Source organism: Myxocyprinus asiaticus, chromosome 2 (genome assembly GCF_019703515.2).
Source record: "Myxocyprinus asiaticus isolate MX2 ecotype Aquarium Trade chromosome 2, UBuf_Myxa_2, whole genome shotgun sequence".
Lineage (NCBI taxonomy): Eukaryota > Metazoa > Chordata > Actinopteri > Cypriniformes > Catostomidae > Myxocyprinus > Myxocyprinus asiaticus.
The window spans coordinates 30,557,758-30,576,770 of record NC_059345.1 but is presented as its reverse complement, the minus strand read 5'-3'; the positions used below and the strand labels follow the sequence as shown (position 1 = coordinate 30,576,770).

The 19,013-nt window shown below is 44.5% G+C and overlaps 1 protein-coding gene across 1 annotated transcript in view; it reads left to right on the top strand.

Moving 5' to 3' along the window:
* LOC127409612 (disintegrin and metalloproteinase domain-containing protein 10-like) overlaps positions 1-19,013 on the top strand; it is a 115,999-nt gene that overhangs the window by 78,752 nt on the left and 18,234 nt on the right. Inside the window, exons 5-8 of the mRNA XM_051644297.1 lie at positions 4,992-5,092; positions 6,094-6,252; positions 7,666-7,758; positions 9,789-9,972. Coding sequence (XP_051500257.1) covers positions 4,992-5,092; positions 6,094-6,252; positions 7,666-7,758; positions 9,789-9,972 — 537 coding nt within the window. The remainder of the gene's footprint in view (positions 1-4,991; positions 5,093-6,093; positions 6,253-7,665; positions 7,759-9,788; positions 9,973-19,013) is intronic.

The following is a 19,013-nucleotide window of genomic DNA, read 5'->3' as shown; positions in this document are numbered from 1 at the left end:
TTTTTTATCATTACCTTGAAATTGACATCAGCTTTTGATTAAGATTACTTTGACAAGTGAGAGACAACTCAACTCAGAGACAGACAATAGATCTCAGTTCTCTTCTCGAGACACTCATCATTTTCTTGTGCCCTCCTTTCCTCTAGATAGTTGTCTCTTTTTTTCCTACCCATCATAGATTTGCATTTGAAAAGGGCTGCATTCAGTACAGGACAATAAAAATTTCAGATAGCAGAAATGGAGTTGCCATTATCAGAGATCAGTCCCTCTGATCAATGGAGTGACAATTTTCTCTAACTACCTCCAAGACAACTTCAGCCCCCAATACATTCTTCTCCTTTCCCTGTCCAAACATGAAAGAGCAGTTTTTGATGACTCATTGTCTGACTATCTACATGCTTACATTATCCTACCACCACAGCCAGTTCATGCCTGCAGAAAAGGTTGCTAGGGAGGATTGTAAGCTCTGCCTCACTCTGTGTGTTAGCCTGTTAAATGACAGATGGGCTAATGCAGCAATATGTTAAAGAGCACCTATAGGGGGCCCGGGTAGCTCAGTGGTAAAGACGCTGGCTACCACTCTTGGAGTTCGCTGAGTGACTCCAGCCAGGTCTCCTAAGCAACCAAATTGGCCCAGTTGCTAGGGAGGGTAGATTCACATGGGGTAACCTCCTCGTGGTTGCTATAGTGTGGTTTGTTCTCGATGGGGCACGTGGTGAGTTGGGCGTGGTTGCCGCAGTGGATGGCGTGAGGCCTCCACACGCGCTATGTCTCCATGGCAACGTGCTCTACAAGCCACGTGATCAGATGCGTGGGTTGACTGTCTCAGACGTGGAGGCAACTGGGATTCGTCCTCTGCCACCCAGACTGAGGCGAATCAGTACGCGACCACGAGGACTTGAAGTGCATTGGGAATTGGGCATTCTAAATTTTTCTCTAAAATTGGGAGAAAAAATGGTAAAAATCCAAAAAAAAAAAAAAAAGAGCACCTATTATATGGTTTTTCAGATATTACCTTTCATGCAGGGTGTTACATAGCTGTTTGTGAATGTAAAAAAGTCTTCAAAAATCAAAGTGCACGACAAATGGAGTTATTGACTCCTTAAAGAAAGAACAGATTCTGAACACCTGAAACGAGTCGGTAGTAATTCCAGACTTACTAGTAACCTAGTAATTTGGTAACAAAAAACCCGCCTCTGGTCTTCATTGGCTGCTCGCGAACAGCTTTGTCCAGCCCTCAAACACTATACTAAGCGGTAGACCAATCACAACAGACTGGGACATCTGACCAATCAGAGCAGAGTAGACTCTCTGAAAGGAGGAGTTTAGAATGAATCCTTTAGGACGGATCATTGAAGGAGTTGTTTTTGACACTGGGGAAAAAATGGTAATGCTGCAATTTAAATTATGAGCAAATTAAAGTGTTTTTTGACCTTGGATGCATGTAAATCTATTGTAAAAACCATAATAGGTGCTCTTTAATTCCACTCAACCATTAGCATCATCATGGTGTCAGGATGCCACAGAAGGATGGATTCTAGAGATTATTAAAGGAATATTCTGGGTTTAACACAAATTGAGATTAATCGACAGCATTTGTGGCATAATGTTGATTACCACAAAAATGTATTTCCCTTTAAAAAAACAAAAAACAAAAAAAAAACAGAAGCAATCTGGGTAACAGTGAAGCACTTACAATGGAAGTGAATGGGGCCAATCCATAAACCTTAAAATACTCACTGTTTCAAAATTATAGCCACAAGATAAAATTGCTTACTGACCTTTTCTGTGTTAAGTTACAGCATATCCAATTTTACAAGCCGTAAACTCTAAAACGACCATAAAAACAAAGATTTAAACAAGTTTACAGCTCAAATAATACATGAGAATTAATGTGTGCTTTACAAAATTATAAGCTTCAAATTTCTGACTTTTAAACCTTCTAAAAATTGCCCCCATTCACTTTCATTACAAGTGCCTCTCACTGTAATCTTGATTTTTGCTTTTCTTAAAGAAAGGAGGAACGTGTCAATATTTTTTGTTGTAATCAACATTATGCCACAAATGCTGTCGATTGAGCTTAACTTGAACCCAAAATTTTCCTTTAAGAGAATAACTAATGCAGGATCCTCATTGTCATCATGTGGTTTTCGTTATCTTTAGAGTTCTCTATAGACTTTAGTCAAGGTAGATGTCATATAATTAAATTTTTCATTATTGAAATAGTGGCTGTTAGGGATAGACGTGCTGTCCATTCAGTTGGTTGTTCATTCAGCTTATATGGTATCAATCTTCTAGATCTTGATTGATTATCATAACCTGGATTTTGCTTAGTTTCTCTCACCTGGATTGTAATGTTCCATCAGCTCAAATATCGTCTTGTACATCTCTCCATCACAACCTCATTTTCAATTGTAAAAAATTAAATATGGTGTCTACCATGTCAAAGGTCCATACAAGTTGAGTGATGTTTCAGAGCTCTGCTGTGTTTTGAATGTCTCATTAGGTACGCTCTCTTCTCTCATTGCCAGTGTCTGACCATTCTGGGATCCAAAAAGTCATCTTTGGCACACCAGTCTAAATGTGGGCAATTAGACAGGTGTGCCAAAGCTGCACACAAGCACACTTGATATTGTGTTATTTTTGTCATTTGTTAGAAGCCTATCCAATTTGTCCTTATCTAACCTGTAAGATGAGTAGGTCCTCTGTTGGTCATTCATTTGTTAATGAAAAGCTGCTCCATACCAGAATAGCACCTGAACCAAATTTGAGGGCAGTGACCATTCATTCCTATAGTGATGATGGTGTTTTACCTCTTGCTATGAGCACTATAAAAAGACCCTGGAGATTGAAGTAATATGGTTGAAATAATTACTCCAATTTAGAAGGAGCTCGGTGCTGGGCTGAGCCCGGAGGAACTTGAAATATTGATCAAGTCACAGCATCAGCAATTTTAAATTAAACCATGGGACAAAATTATAAGCATTTAAATTATTTTTAATATGATGTAACAGAGACATTAGTTGTTATGTCTTGTCAGATTGTAGGTTACTGCAGCTGGACTGTATGCGTGTGCATATAGTGGCATCTACTGCTGGAAAGCAGGCCATTTCCTAGAGTGTCTGCTGATTGATTGGCTGTTCACTTGAAAGTTAAAATGCACACAGCAAATCACCTCAGTTGGATATCTGGCCAGCAGGAGGGGAGCAAGTGCTCGTTGATTATGAATGCTGGCAGGATTTCAGTAAAGACTTTCCATTAAAATTTTTTTAGAACATTTAGTGAAGCCACTTGAATTTACTCTCATTTTAATTTCTGCTAATGTTTGATTATTGCAAGAAGTGATTGCAGGGACTTAAATTAACGTTTTGCCGTTCCTGCTGATGGTGGATGAATTGAGAAAATTCACTGGCCATGAAACTGTATTTTGACTAATGATATTAAAAAATGGTTTATTTAAAAAAAAAATAAAAAAAAAAATAAAAAAAAAATAAAATATATATATATTGTTTTTCCTGTCATATTTGTGACAAATAGCACAGGTCATCCTGTCACTCGCAGCATCATATACAAGATAAGCCAGTTTCAGGCTCTCAGTGAAACTGCACCTGTTACAAAACCATGAAGAAATGTGATTTTTTTTTTTTTTTGTTGTTTTTTTTTTTTTTGATCAGCTGTTCTTTGCTGTAAGCAATATCATTAATGAAATGAACTGTCAGCACTGTATTAAAATCTGTAAATAATAAACAGCGCAATTGACATACAAGACGCATTACTTTCTGACTGTAGCAACTAAAATGTTGAGTCTTCAAATAGCACACACTTTGTGCAGTTTCCATTTAATTAACAGGAATAGGTGGACTTGGTTACAGCTGTGTTGGTAGTTCTTAGGTGTAGTGTGTGATGCTACTCTTTGCTGTTTCCTTGCTGAAAGGCTTTCCTCAATTTAAATGTCTAGTTTTGACGCAATGTTTTCATTTATGTACCATATTGAAGAATGTTGAGATTTAGAAACACACTGAAAACCCAAATAAAGCTGGCATATTAACAACAGCCTTTTCAAGGTGATTTCAAGTGCGTAAATGTTTAGTTTAGAGATACTCATTATCAATCAAATTGATAAAAGTCATTACTGAAACTACTTCACTGTCATTATCGATTGGTTGGGTCTTTGCGATATGTCTTTTAAGAATCTTTGTCAATGATGTCGCTTTACTGTAGTGAAAACCTATTTCAATTTTAAAGACCACAGAGCAGGGGGGCCTGGGTACCACCCCTGGAGTTGCAGGTTTGAATCCAGGGCATGCTGAGTGACTCCAGCCAGGTCACCTAAGCAACCAAACTGGCCTGGTTGCTAGGGAGGGTAGAGTCACATGGGGTAACCTACTCATGGTCGCTATAATGTGTGGTTCTCGCTCTTGGTGGGGCACATGGTGAGTTGTGCATGGATGCCGTGGAGAATAGCGTGGGCCTGCACACGCGCTACATCTCCACGGTAACGCACTCAACAAGCCACGTGATAAAATGCGCAGATTGACGGTCTCAGACGCGGAGGCAACTGAAATTCGTCCTCCACCATCCGGATTGAGGCGAGTCACTACGCCACCACGAGGACTTAGAGTGCATTGGGAATTGGGCATTCTAAATTTGGGAAAAAATCAAAAAACAAAACAAAAAGACCACAGAGCAAGCTGCAGCACTTTCTGTTGTAACATTTTTATTTAACCTTTTTACATACAGTGTATAGCATACATATACCTTTTAAATAGCTTTCAATTTGCAGATTGTTTGAAGAAGAACAACGGGCAATTACTTTTTTGATTAAATTCAGAAAATAAATGTGGCTTTTATTATCCGCTTAATTAATCAAAGAAATAATGGACAGATTAATCAGTTTTCAAAACTGTTGTTCATTGCAGCCCTATTTTCAAACAGAATATTGCCCTGAGGGACTGTTCAGCTTGTGTAACTGCGTGATCTCCCCCTCCTAGATTACCCTCATAAGTACGGAGCAGAGGGCGGCTGTGCAGACCACTCTGTGTTTGAGAGGATGAAGAAGTACCAGGCGTCTGCAGTCGAGGAGCCCAGCCAGGTCAGCACCACCACCATCTGGGCCATTTACTCGTTCCCATGATTCTGAAATTCAGAGTTCTACTCTGTACGCTTGAGCTCCCCACCACCTCACCTGAATATAGTCATTTTTCTTCTGAGAAATATTACAGCGGAAATGTGTTATTTCTGTGCCACTACCATCACCAAACAGAATTGCAAAAATAACTATTTTCAAACCGGTTTCCCAAACCCCCCCCCCCCCATTTGCCATAGGTCGTACAAACAGTCAGAATGTTCAAACAAAAAGAGCAACATTTTGATAGCACTGCAGAGTAACAGCATTTACACTTTTCTGTACAATTTTACCTATAAATGGCTTACTTTTAGTTGTCTTCACATAATAAGCTAAAATGGGAGAACGTTTTTTTTTAACATAAAAAAAACATCAGCTTTAAACTCTGATTTGAATGAATTAAGTGATTGTCTGTCTGCCCAAACATAAAAAATGTCCTTTTGTCTCTTAAAAATTGTTTTTTTCTTTTTTATTATTATTATTATTATTATCTCTGTCTTGTTGCTGTATTGTTATGCACTGGAAGCAAAAATCTGGGAAACAGTGAGGAACTTACAGTGGAAGTGAATGGGGCCAATCCATAAACGTTAAAGTGCTCATCTTTTCAAAAGTATAGCCACAAGATGTAAAAAAATGTGTAAATGTTTAGTGTAAATGCAGCCATTACAATGTAATGCTGTAAACCCTAAAACAATGATTTAAACAACTTTTTGTTTAAACAGAGTTTCAACAGAAGAATTAATGTAAGTGCTTTTATAAAATTATAAGCTTCAAACCCTCCAAAAATTGGTCCCATTCACTTCCTTTGTAAGTAACCTCAATTTGTGCTTTTTTTTTTTTAATGAAAAGCAGGGATGAATCAAAATTATTTTTTGTTGTAGTCAACATTATACCACAAAGGCTGTCGACTGAGCTTAGCTTGTATTGAACTCAGAATATTCTTATCCATCCTGCTGTTCCCTCTGCAGCAGACGAACCATGTCCATGATGAGGAAAGAGCTGATGAGCCAGTGATCCTGAGGAAACGTCGTGCAGCACAGCCAGAGAAAAACACCTGTCAGCTTTACATCCAGACAGATCACCTCTTTTATAAATACTATGGCAGCCGAGAGGCTGTGATCGCTCAGGTACACAGAAACTGCAGGTCTTTCAGTAATTCCCACAGGATTTGTTGAGACTGTGGTTGGTGGACCTCGGACCTTCTAGGGGGGTGTGGGGGCATGCTCCCCCTGAAGATTTTTTTTTACATTTTAAAGTTAAATGCATCAATCTGGTGCACTTTGAGGGCAAAATTAAGAGGCTAGATCTATGAAGAACTTTGTGCTCTTGTAAACAATTTTGTGCTCTAGTAGTAATGTAATCATAAACACATTGGTTGTATAGATATGAATGGTGATGACACGGCAAAAAAGTCACACCCACATAGCATAAATGAGGTGGAATTAAATGCAGTTCACAAATGGCCAAAACATAAAATCGACTAGAGCATACATTTGAGCCAGGGCTCGATATTAAGAATTGTTATGTGCTTGTCCTCCAGACAAGTAAATTGGTCATTCACTTGTCCGAGTTAAAAAGTTAGTTGTCCAGAGAGAAAAAAGTACAATTAAGTTACATGCTCAAGTAACATGTAAAAGTTTATGTTGTATATTTTTCTAAAATTATGACCGATGCCCAACCTAATAGTGGACCTACAGTATGCACTCAACTAAATTCTCTGCGACAGAAATATAAACTGCACTGGGGCGGAGAGGAGACTTTTGTCATATGGTAATTATTTTATGTTACGTATGGTAGTCAAATAAAGAAAAGCCTCCATCGCTATCATTAACAGCAGGGGTGCTCACACTTCTATGGAATGAGATCTACTTTTTCATCATGTTATTGCAGCAAGATCTACCATGTACAATAAAGGCTATACATTATCACAATACCAAAATTTCAGTAGTCGGTCGTGAAATTTGACGATTCTCAATACCAGCTTTAATACATCAACAAATAATAACACTAACTAATATGTTAATTATGGAAGAATGGTTTCAAGTTCTTAATTATTCAAGACTAGTAAACAGCTGGTAATAAAATAACAATAAAAAACAGCAATGAATAGAAATAGATTAAAAATAATAGAACAAAAAATACAATACGTTCACTTTAGACATCACTCTCTGTGTTTACATGAATACCTCACCAAGACTGGCATTTTGGCGGAATTTTGAAATGTATTTGACCGTTCAGGTACGCATTTGCATGAGCATTTTCAGCACACACACAGACGCCGTCTGTCAATCAAACAGGGCGCAGCTGTTACTAGATTACTGACTGACTGACTGGGAGTGTGAGATGCTTTGCTGAAGCAACGGTACAAAACACGTTACAGATCTTTTATGTTATTACGAGAAGTGTAAAAATGTTTTCGGTTCATTATGGAACTGTGGCGGGCCGCCACAGTCTAGGTAATTAATGAGAAACACTGTCTCTTAATCACACACTGTGTTTTATGTTGTGCACTAATTGGGTTGTTTTATTGGGTACTGCAGATTTCCAGTCACGTGAAGGCCATTGACTCCATCTATCAAAGCACTGATTTCCTAGGCATCCGCAACATCAGCTTCATGGTGAAGAGAATCAGGGTGAGTGTGTGATTCTCTGTGATTCTCATCAGTATGTATATTTGGGTGTGTCTCAATCAGCTCCCTAGTTCAGTAGTAAGGACATTGTTCAGGGAGTCAAACATTTCTAGGTCTGTTTCAATCGCAAAATCATTCCAGTGCACTGTAATGTTCGCTTCCTAAAAATTCTCAGAATGCACCTTAAAATCACGGAGCACCATTGCTCATTATGTTCGTTTACCGGAAATGTTGTAATGTCTTTTAAAGTCCCTAAAGTTGGAGCGCAAGTGAAAATATATGATTTCAAAACTTTATTAATTTTTTTTTAAATATAATTATCTTTCATCCATAATGTTCATGAAAGGGCAACAATCTTTTAAATATTAGAGTGGTTAGAAAAAAAAATACACTCTGATGATTTACTTCATTTATCTGTCATAATAACACTGTCCATTTGAATATCTACAATGAAATAGCATGCTAGTGTCATTTATACAGCGATGTTGTTGATCAAGTCCAGCTGCGTTTAAAAGCGCAACCTCGTAATTGTTTCGCAGAAAAATCATAAGTGCCCCAATGCTCAGTGGATCAACACCCTTGAAGTGCCTGAATTCGTGTTCATGACACACGGTTTCACAACATAGGGAGTGAGATGACACACACCCTTTGTCATTCACTGACTTCACTTTTCACTCTGAAAAAGCTGATAAAACAGATTTGTTCAGAGGTGTGAAGATGCTGTCCTTTGCTGCTAGACCATTTTGTAGTTACTCACCCATGCTGATTTAAGCAAGTCAACCTCAGTTCCAGAGGGGCATCAGTAAACAGGTGCTTGTCTTTATTCAGTATTGTTATTCATCTTGATAATACTTTTAAAAACCTGTTTTTCATTTCAATTCTTTGCAATACCTTTTGTTTTCAATGTACTGAATGTCTACTGCCTTCTGGTGAAAGTTTCATTACTCTTCCGGAAGTAGAAGACCTTGTAATATAATTTCCAAAATGGCTGCCTTCCTACTGTGATGCACATGTCTTTGCTGTGAAATCTTTCCTGATTTTGATGAAGTAACATAAACATTTGTATTGCTACTAATATTTCAAAATGGGTTTTTGCTGATTTGAAGCAACATATGCTCAATTAAAATTATTTTATTGAAAAATCAAGTTGAAATGCGTTCAACAGCCTTGAAGTTATCTCTCAATCATCTTTATCTTCCATTCATGCCCACTACAATAAAAAACACAGAACTTTGAAAATACTGCATTTTTATAAGATATAATTAAAGTGGGAACTTTTTGGATGTGATGAATTGTAACATCATAATGTACATTTCTATATATAGACCAAGGCGAGGAAGTTGTCATGGCCAAACTTCTAAACATTTGGTATCTCTGAAAAGCCCAGGGAGTCCTCTTTAGATACCCTAATGTTTTCTTCTGTGGCTTCTCAGGGCTAAGAAAGAAACTTAAAAAACAGAAGTCCCATACAAAAATGATTTAGTCTCAAGAAGATAATTACCTTTAAATTACCTTGAAAATATATATATTCAAAATCATTTATCATATTCAAAAGCTCCATTTATTTTTATTTGTTTTACAAATTGTATTATTTCATATGTCATGCTTTATATTGTTAATTTAATGAACTAACCAATGGCTGTGCTTTATTTAATATAGATGGAAAATCTCATGTGAAATTTAAACTATATATATATATATATATTTAAACTACTTATTCTCCATGATTAGCCATTTACAGTCAAGATTTCATTTGAATGACTGGCTCATGATATCACAATTGTACAGAGGGTTACAGATCTCACTCTGTATTGACCAGCTATCAATATAAGCATGTATGCCCATGTACTGCAGTTCTTGGAAGACTATTACAGTTTCTCTTTAGTCCTGGGTTAATGCTCTTCCGCATGCTCTTTGCCTACTCAAGATGTTACATACATACCACCAAGGGATCTAGTATTGATCCTGCATACAACGTCTGCTTCTGCTGTCTATCTACTGTATTGAATGAATTCTGTGTGTTTCTGTTTCAGATCAACACCACCGCAGATGAGAGGGATCACTCCAACCCTTTCCGGTTTGCCAACATTGGTGTGGAGAAGTTTTTAGAACTCAATTCAGAGCAGAATCACGATGAGTACTGCCTAGCCTACGTCTTCACAGATAGAGACTTTGATGACGGTGTCCTGGGGCTGGCCTGGGTCGGGGCTCCTTCAGGTACGCTCAGAGGCACACACACAAGGCCTCCCCAACATCTCCTTAGAGGTTGTCTGGCTGCTAAATATAGCATGACATTGATGTGTGTTGTGACCTAAATCAGTGGCTGCTAATCTGAAATATGGTTCCCTTGGTTCCCCACTTGAGATTGCGTCAGGAAACTGACGCTATGGAGGGAGTGTCCTTCTATATGACCTAGTTGAAACCTTTCTACAATAACACCAATTATAAAATTGGTTATGGTGTTTAAGCCTCGCCCTTTTAGGCTCAGAGCTGTCCGGTATAAAAGCGGGCACGCAAACACCATTCCTCAGAATTTTTTTCCTTCAAGACAGTGATTCATCTCTCGTCTAGAAGCCTTGCAGATAAAAATATAATTGTGCCATTATATTAATATTGAATTATAAACTAAAGTTTTATTAAAAAAAAATTTTTTTTTTAAATGGATGACTTTGACTGAATAATTAAGAAAAGCAGCCACTAAGTTCCCAGCATATAGATGGGAACTCCTTCAATACTGTTTAAAAAGCATCCCAGGATGATACCTCAAGAACCTGGTTGAGAAAATGCCAAGAGTACATTTCTGCGAAATCTAGGCAAAGAGTGGCCACTTTGAAGATGCTAAAATATAACATAGTTTTGATTTATTTTGGATTTTTTTTAGTCACAACATAATTCCCATATGTCCATTTCTATTATTCCATAGTTGTGATGACTTTACTATTATTCTAAAATGTGAAAAATAATAATAATAAAGAATAAGTGACCCTAAACTTTTGAACGGTAGGGTGTGTGTGTGTGTGTGTGTGTGTGTGTGTGTGTGTGTGTGTGTGTGTGTGTGTGTGTGTGTGTGTGTGTATATAACTAAAAGAGCCGCTTACGTGTTCACGTCTTTTTAAAAATGCCGTTCCATAAGTGTTCATTATGTGAGGGACACATCCCACCGTCAGATCAGCATGAGAATCTGCATTTACTGTCTGGGCCGCACCCACGCAGAGACAGCTCTCATAGAGACAGACTGCCCTCACTGTGAGGGCATGAATCTCAAGATGATTTGCTCGCAAATCACCCTCATTCTGAGGGACGATTCAGCCTCCCACGCCCTCCCACCCACTTCTTCTGTGACACCCAAGGGATGATGCGAAGAGGCACGGTGGGGCCGCGAGGTCAAGCAGGATTAATTTGAGGTGGATCTTGTGCTGGCACACGCCCCACGAGCCCCTCAATCTCCATATACTGCATCTATGCCGATACAGTATGTACATGACGAGCTTCGGCCCTCTGCTGGAGCGCACGGCCTCGTCGCGTTTGGCGGTTCTGACTCTGGGGATGATTTTATGTCTCTTACTGCGTCTGGCAAGTGGTCAATGAATGACGTTGCTGCCCCTTCCCCCAGCAAGGGCTAGGTGCGTGTACGCGCCACTGACAAGGAGATGCTTCGTGTCCTTTAAAGGGCGGTCGACGAGCTCGGTCTCGAGTGGTCTCCTCCAGAGGAACCAGAAAATCTTGCCTTGATGAATGGCTCTTGCAGTCTGGACATCGTAAAGCGACCGCATTCTACAGATCTGCCCCGGAAGTTCATATGAACTGACAAAATCCTGCCGCACGCCCTATTCAGCTCACTCGCACAGCGATTCCACTCTCCTCGAAGTGGGCCACAGGGAAGATATGGGTTATGCCCAACTACCCCCTGTGGAAGAGGCGGTAGCGGCACATCTCTGCCCAGCGAGTAGCAGGGCGTGGAAATCACGCCCCATTCATCCTTCCAAGTCGTGTCGACTGACATCCGCACTGGCTGGATAAGCATACTCAGCGGCGGGCCAAGCTGGTTCAGCACTCCACATTGTGGCTGTGCTTCAAGTTTTCCAAGCTAAGCCCCTCAAGCAAAGGGACGAGCAAAGCTACGATCCTGAGATGTTCAATGAGCTCCGCACCGCTACAGACTTAACGCTGCGAGCCACGAAAGTCACTGCACAGGCCATTGGCAAGTCAGTGGGCAACCTAGTGGTTGTGGATCGTCACATCTGGCTGACTCTCACGGAAATGCGTGACGTGGAAAAAGCTGCTCTCTTTGATACTCCGGTGTCTCCAGCCAGCCTTTTCAGTGTCTCTGTGGATAAATTTGGTGAGCCCTACATCACAACTCAGCAACACTCGCAGGCTGTGAGACATTTTATGCCAGAATGGAGCAATACTTCATCACAATCGACTCGCTCCCTCTCTGTCTCGGGCCAGCGCCCCGCTAAAAACCCCACGCCTGCTGCCTCAGTGCCGCCGAAAGTCACCGCCGAGCCACTGGTAAAGCCATGCAAACCAAATGAAGGCAGCCGTACCAGCGCGAGGAAACCCCCCCTCCCCCACACTAGCATGAAGCTGAATGCAGAGCTCGCCATTCCTTCCGGACCCGTCCCGAAGGAGGCTCAATTGGAGACACACAATGCTGTTCCCCTCTTCCCCACTGCTGTTTGTCGGGAAAGGAATATTGTTGTTCAAAATGTTATTCAAAATGTTGTTTTTTGTCTCACATTCAAACACATGCAATAAAGAATGCAAAAAAAAAAAGAGCACAGCGCTCGTTGCACATGTTCACACTTTTTCAATAAAGAGATCTTTTCCACTTCAAAGCCCACTCATTATGCACAACCGCTTCCCAATTGTGAGCGGTGCATTATATCATGTAATGAACGTACAAAGAATGCAAAAAGAGTACAGCGCTCATTGCACATGCACGAGACGCCCACATTTTTTCAATGGAGAGATCTTTTCCACTTCGAAGCCCACACATTATGTACAACCACTTCCCAATGGTGAGTGACGCATTATATCATATAATGAACGAAACAAATCACCCTCTGTCCCATTTGCGGATGCATGGCGGCCAAATCTCCGATTTGGTGCTAAAAACGATCGAACGTGGTTATACAAACCATTTGCAACTCGGTCACCCTGTTTCAACGGCGTTCTGTCTTCCACAGTTCCATCCAAACAAGCGCCGGTGTTACAAGTCGAAATACACAATCTTCTCACAAAAAAAACGCGATAGAGGTTGTTTCAGATGAATTCATAAACCTGCTGTCCCGCTGCGCAAATGCGTGACAAGCCCTCACGAACGTGTCAGACTGGGTGTTGAAAACGATCAATACGATTCAGTTTGTACACCGGCCACCTTGCTTCACCGGCGCTTTGCAATCTGTAGTCCGGCCACAGGATGTGCTGGTGTTGCGTGCAGAGATTCACAGTCTCCTCGCAAAGAAATACGATAGAGACTGTTCCAGACTTCGACACACAGCGGGTTTTACATCTGTTATTCCTCATTCTGGAGAAGGACAGCAGGCTTCGGCCCATTCTAGTTCTGAGATGCTTGAATCGCGTGCTCGCGACGTGCCTATTCAGAATGTTAACTCAGAAACAGATCTTATCACTCATCCGTCCTCAGGACTGGTTTGTGTCAATAGATCTGAAGGACGCATACTACATGTACCAATTGCACCACATCACAGACGGTTTTGAGATTCACTTTTGAGGGAACTGTGTATCAATTTAAAGTCCTTCCTTTCAGTCTGTCTCTGGCGCATCGCGGTGACTTGCTGCTGTCTGGCTGCTTTAGCACCATGAACAGCGCCAGCCTTCTACCAACAGGGTGTTATGCTGGGTCAAATTTTCAGAAGAAAAGTGCTGATCACGGATGCATCCAACACAGGTTGGGGCACGGTGTGTATGGACGCCCGGCTTTCGGCACTTGGACAGGTGCAAAACGGGCGTGGCACATCAACCGCCTGGAGCTACTGACTGTCTTTCTAGCTTTGAGAGCTTTTCATTCCGACATCATGAATTACTACATTCTGCTTCGTTCGGACAACATAACAGTTGTGGCGTGTATAAATCGCAAGTATGCGTTTCACCCAGTGCGCCTCCATTCTGTCATCAGCAGTTCTATTAATTCCACCAAAATGGCCCAATCAGTCCTGGATTCCGGTAGAAATACTGGACGGGCCTCCATGGGAAATACCGCTGAGGAGAGACCTTCTCTCTCAAACACAAGGCACAATTCGGCATTCCCAGCCAGAGCTGTGAAGCCTACACATGTGGCTTCTGAACAGAGCACAGCGGATGAGCCAGAATCGGTCGGTTATGAACACAATTTTACAGGCTAGAGCACAGTCCATGAGACGCCTTTACACACTGAAATGAAATGTGTTCACTAATTGGTGATTTTCACACTGCAAAGACCTAGTGAACTGCTCCATACCTGAAATTCAGAAATTTCATAAAGAGTGATTGGACGCAGGGCTCACTCCATCAATACTCAAAGTTTATGTCACCTCTCTAGGCAAACATGATTTAATCATAATTCCTCAAGGGGGCGGGGCGGCTAAATCTCCCTCGCCCGGCTACAGTCCCGACTTCAGACCTAACTTTAGTCCTAAAAGTGCTCGCGGGGCCTCCCTCCAAGCCTCTAGACTATGTTGAATTGCGTGTGCTTTCTTCTTAAGGCTTTGGCCTCAGTAAAATGGGTCGGTGATTTGCAAGCACTGTCAGTTGACAATTCATGTCTGGAGTTTGGTCAAGGACTTTCAAAAACCACTGTCAGACCCAGAAAAGGCTATATGCCATCATGGTTACTGGTGTAACCTCTGTTCCCTGATGGAGGGAACGAGATGTTGGTGTCGATGTAGTGACACTAGGGGTCACTCTTGGGAGCCCGAGACACCTCTGGTCTTTGATAAAAGGCCAATGAAAATTGGCGAGTGGTATTTGCATGCCACTCCCCCGGACATACAGGTATAAAAGGAGCTGGTATGCAACCACTCATTCAGGTTTTACAGTGAGGAGCCAATATAAGGTCCGGCCATTTCAGCGGGTAGTTCAGCGTTGTGGCAGGAGGGACCAATGTCTCGTTCCCTCCATCAGGGAACAGAGGTTACACCAGTGACCATGACGTTCCCTATCTGTCACTCACTCGACGTTGGTGTCGATGTAGTGACACTAGGGGTCCCTATACAAAACGCCACAAGGCTGAACTGTGTTACGTGAACTGGTGGTGTGTGGTGGGCAGACTTGATGTGTGCCACATAGCCAGCACACCAGGTCGACACGTAACCTCCCCAACACAGTTATGAGTGTGGAACGGCCCTTTCTGGGGACAAGTCGACTACCCAAAGATAGAGACAGGCTTAACCCAGTCGTGGCCTCTTTTCCCCTTCTCTTTTTCCACTCCCTAAAAAAGAAGGGGGATTATCCGACTGGGCCGCCAGGTCTAGTCGGGGGGTGTCCCTCCCAAGGGGAGGACACCGCGGAGACCACACCTCGCCCCAAGAGAGGGGGATATTTAAGTGGAAGAATACGTCACATGGTTTTCCAACCATGTGGAGAGCCTTCAAGGTAGATCCTGCCCAATGGGGGAGGAGTTACTACAAACTACAAACATGGAGACTGGGGCAGAGGGGCTCTGCCCAAGGAAGACACAGTTTGCCAGCAGGGAAACGAATTAGCGGAAGCTATAGATCGCATGGGGTTAGCCTTACAGGGAACCGCCACATGCAGAGCACCTACCCCAGAACCGGGCTCTTAGTTAGCGCGTGTACTTGGCCGGCAGCGAGTCTCTCTGAAAACTCGACTGCCACAGGGCTCGGAGGAAGTCAACCAGGGAACAAATTTTGTGAACACTACTGGGAATTAACGGCGCACATCTTCAGCTCAAAAGGAGGTGCAAGCGATACACCTGGCCGGCTATCCCGGGCTTATCCGCTTGTGTTGCATGCCACTACCTGGGACGAAACCGGTTCCACCCGGAGGTTGTAGAACCTTGCAAAGGTGTTGGGTGTTGCCCAACCCGCTGCTCTGCAAATGTCTGTTAGAGAGGCACCTCTGGCCAAGGCCCAAGAAGCCGCTACACCACGGGTAGAATGGGCTCGTAGCCCTACTGGGGGCGGCATGTTTTGGGCGAGATATGCCATAGTTATGGCATCAACGAGCCAGTGGGCGATCCTCTGCTTGGAGACAGCACTTCCTTTCCGCTGTGCACCAAAAGCAGACAAAGAGCTGCTCAGAGATTCTAAAGCTCTGCGTGCGATCCAAATAGATGCGTAAAGCGCGCACCAGACACAGCGACAACAGGGCTGGGTCTGCCTCCTCCTGGGGCAGCACTTGCAGGTTCACCACCTAGTCCCTAAAGGGGTGGTGGGAACCTTGGGCACATAGCCCTGTCAGGGTCTCAGGATCACGTGAGAGTAACCTGGACCGAACTCTCTTGCTGACAGAGAATGCTTGCAGGTCACCTACCCTCTTGATGGAAGTGAGTGCAGTCAGGAGGGCAGTCTTCAAGGAGAGTGCCTTAAGCTCGGCTGACTGCAAAGGCTCAAAGGGGGCTCTCTGTAGAACCTGAAGAACTACAGAGGTCCGATGAGGGGACGAGGTGTGGCCTGGAGGGATTCAGCCTCCTGGCGCCTCTTAGGAACATGATGATCAGATCATGCTTCCCTAAGGACTTACCGTCGACTGCATCGTGGTGTGCTGCTATGGCAGCAACGTACACCTTCAAGGTGGAAGGGGACAGCCTCCCTTCCAACCTCTCTTACAGGAAGGAAAGCACTGATCTGACTGCGCATCTCTGGGGGTCTTCCCGACGGGAAGAACACCACTTAGCAAACAGACGCCACTTAAAGGCACACAGGCGCCTCGTAGAGGGAGCCCTACTCTGAGTGAACGTGTCTACCATCGCAGGTGGGAGACAGCTTAGGTCTTCCGCGTCCTGTCCAGGGGCCAGACATGGAGATTCCAGAGGTCTGGTCGCGGGTGCCGGATGGTGCCCCTTCCCTGTGAAAGAAGGTCCTTCCTCAGGGGAATTTGCCAGGGGGGAGCTGTCACGAGGAGCGTGAGGTCCGAGCACCACGTCTGGGCGGGCCAGTAGGGTGCTACCAGGATGACCTGCTCCTCGTCCTCCCTGACCTTGCACAGGGTCTGTGCAAGCAGGCTCACTGGGGGAAACGCATATTTGCGAATGCCAGGGGGCCAGCTGTGTGCCAGTGCGTCTATGCCGAGGGAGGCCTCGGTCAGGGCGTACCAGAGCGGGCAGTGGGGAGGATTCTTGGGAGGCGAACAGGTGCACCTGTGCCTGTCGAATCGACTCCAAATCAGCTGGACCACCTGAAGGTGGAGTCTCCACTCTCCCCTGAGGGTAACCTGTTGTGACGGCGCGTCCGCCGTAGTGTTGAGGTTGCCCGGGATGTGAGTGGCTTGCAGCGACTTGAGGTGCTGCTGACTCCAGAGGAGGAGATGGCGGGTGAGTTGTGACATACAATGAGAGCGCAAACCACCTTGGCGGTTGACATATGCTACCGTTGTCGTGTTGTCTGTCTGAACTAACACGTGCTTGCCCTGGATCAATGGCCGAAACCTCCACAGGGTGAGCAGAATTGCCAAAAACTCGAGGCAGTTGATGTGCCAATGCAGTCGCGGACCCATCCAGAGGCCGGCAGCTGTGTGCCCGTTGCAAACGGCACCCCAGCCCGTTTTGGAGGCGTCTGTCATGACCACGACATGCCTGGGGACCAGTTCTAGAAGAACACCTGCCCGTAGGAACAAGAGGTCAGTCCAAGTGCTGAAAAGACGGTGACAGACCAACGTGATGGCCACGCGGTGTGTCCCGTGGCGCCATGGCCATCTCGGGACTCGAGTCTGGAGCCAGTGCTGAAGCGGCCTCATATGCATCAACCCGAGCGGGGTGGCCACCACCGAGGATGCCATATGCCCCAGGAGCCTCTGAGGGAGTTTCAGTGGAACCGCTGTTCCCTGTTTGAAAGCCTTCAAACAGACCAGCACCAACTGGGCGTGCTCGTTCGTAAGGTGCACCGTCAAGGAGACGGAGTCCAACTCCAAACCAAGAAAAGAGATGCTCTGAACCGGGAGGAGCTTGCTCTTTTCCCAGTTGACCCGAAGCCCTAGTCAGCTGAGGTGTGAGAGCACCAGGTCCCTGTGTGCGCTCAACACGTCTCGAGAGTCAGCTAGGATTAGCCAGTCGTCGAGATAGTTGAGAACGCAAATGCCCACCTCCCTTAACGGGGCAAGGGCAGCCTCAGCGACCTTCATAAAGACGCGAGGAGACAGGGACAGGCCGAAAGGGAGGACTTTGTACTGATACGCCTGACCCTCGAACGCGAACCGCAGGAAGGGTCTGTGTCAAGGAAGGATCGAGGCGTGGAAGTACGCATCCTTCTGGTCTACCGCCACGAACCAATCTTGATGCCGGACGCTCGCCAGAATGCGTTTTCACATCAGCATCTTGAACGGGAGTATGTGTAAAGCCTAGTTCAGAACTCACAGGTCCAAGATTGGCCTCAACCCACCGCCTTTTTTCGGTACGATGAAGTAGGGGCTGAAAAAACCCCTTCTTCATCTCGGCTGGAGGGACAGGTTCTATCGCACCCTTCCGTAGGAGGGTAGCGATCTCCGCGCAAGGTAGCAGCGTTTTCTTCTTTCACAAAGGTGAAGTGGACACCGCTGAACCAGGGCGGATGCCTGGCGAAGTGAATCGCGCAGCCGAGTCGGATGGTCCGGACCAGCCCTCATGACGGATTGGAAAGCGCAAGCCATGCGTCCAAGTTCCGCACAAGGGACAACGTCATCGGATGTACCGGCAGGTGGGGCCTCACGGCGGGGCGGAGCTCGAGGTGCCACACCACATCGTGGCCGTGCTGAGTCTGACATCGAAGCACTTACCTGGCTCCTTGTGACCACCCCCGGAACAGCCTGGGACGGGGAGGAAGAGGCATGTCCTCGTGACCCGTGGAGACTGTCACATCGGGGGTGGATTTGTGCCACGGCTGGGCGCTCAGGGGCGGGAGACCGCCGCTGGAGCGCCAAACCTGTCAAATGGAGTGGTGGACGTGGTCGTGATGACAGCCGTACACACCGGATACGTGACCCAGGGAACAAGGTAACCGCTCTTGCTGAGCTCTTGAGTACTGCAGCCACTTGGGCATGCAGCGCAATTAAATGCAAACGGTAACAAAAAGATGAAGATCTGCTTACCAGCTCCAGAG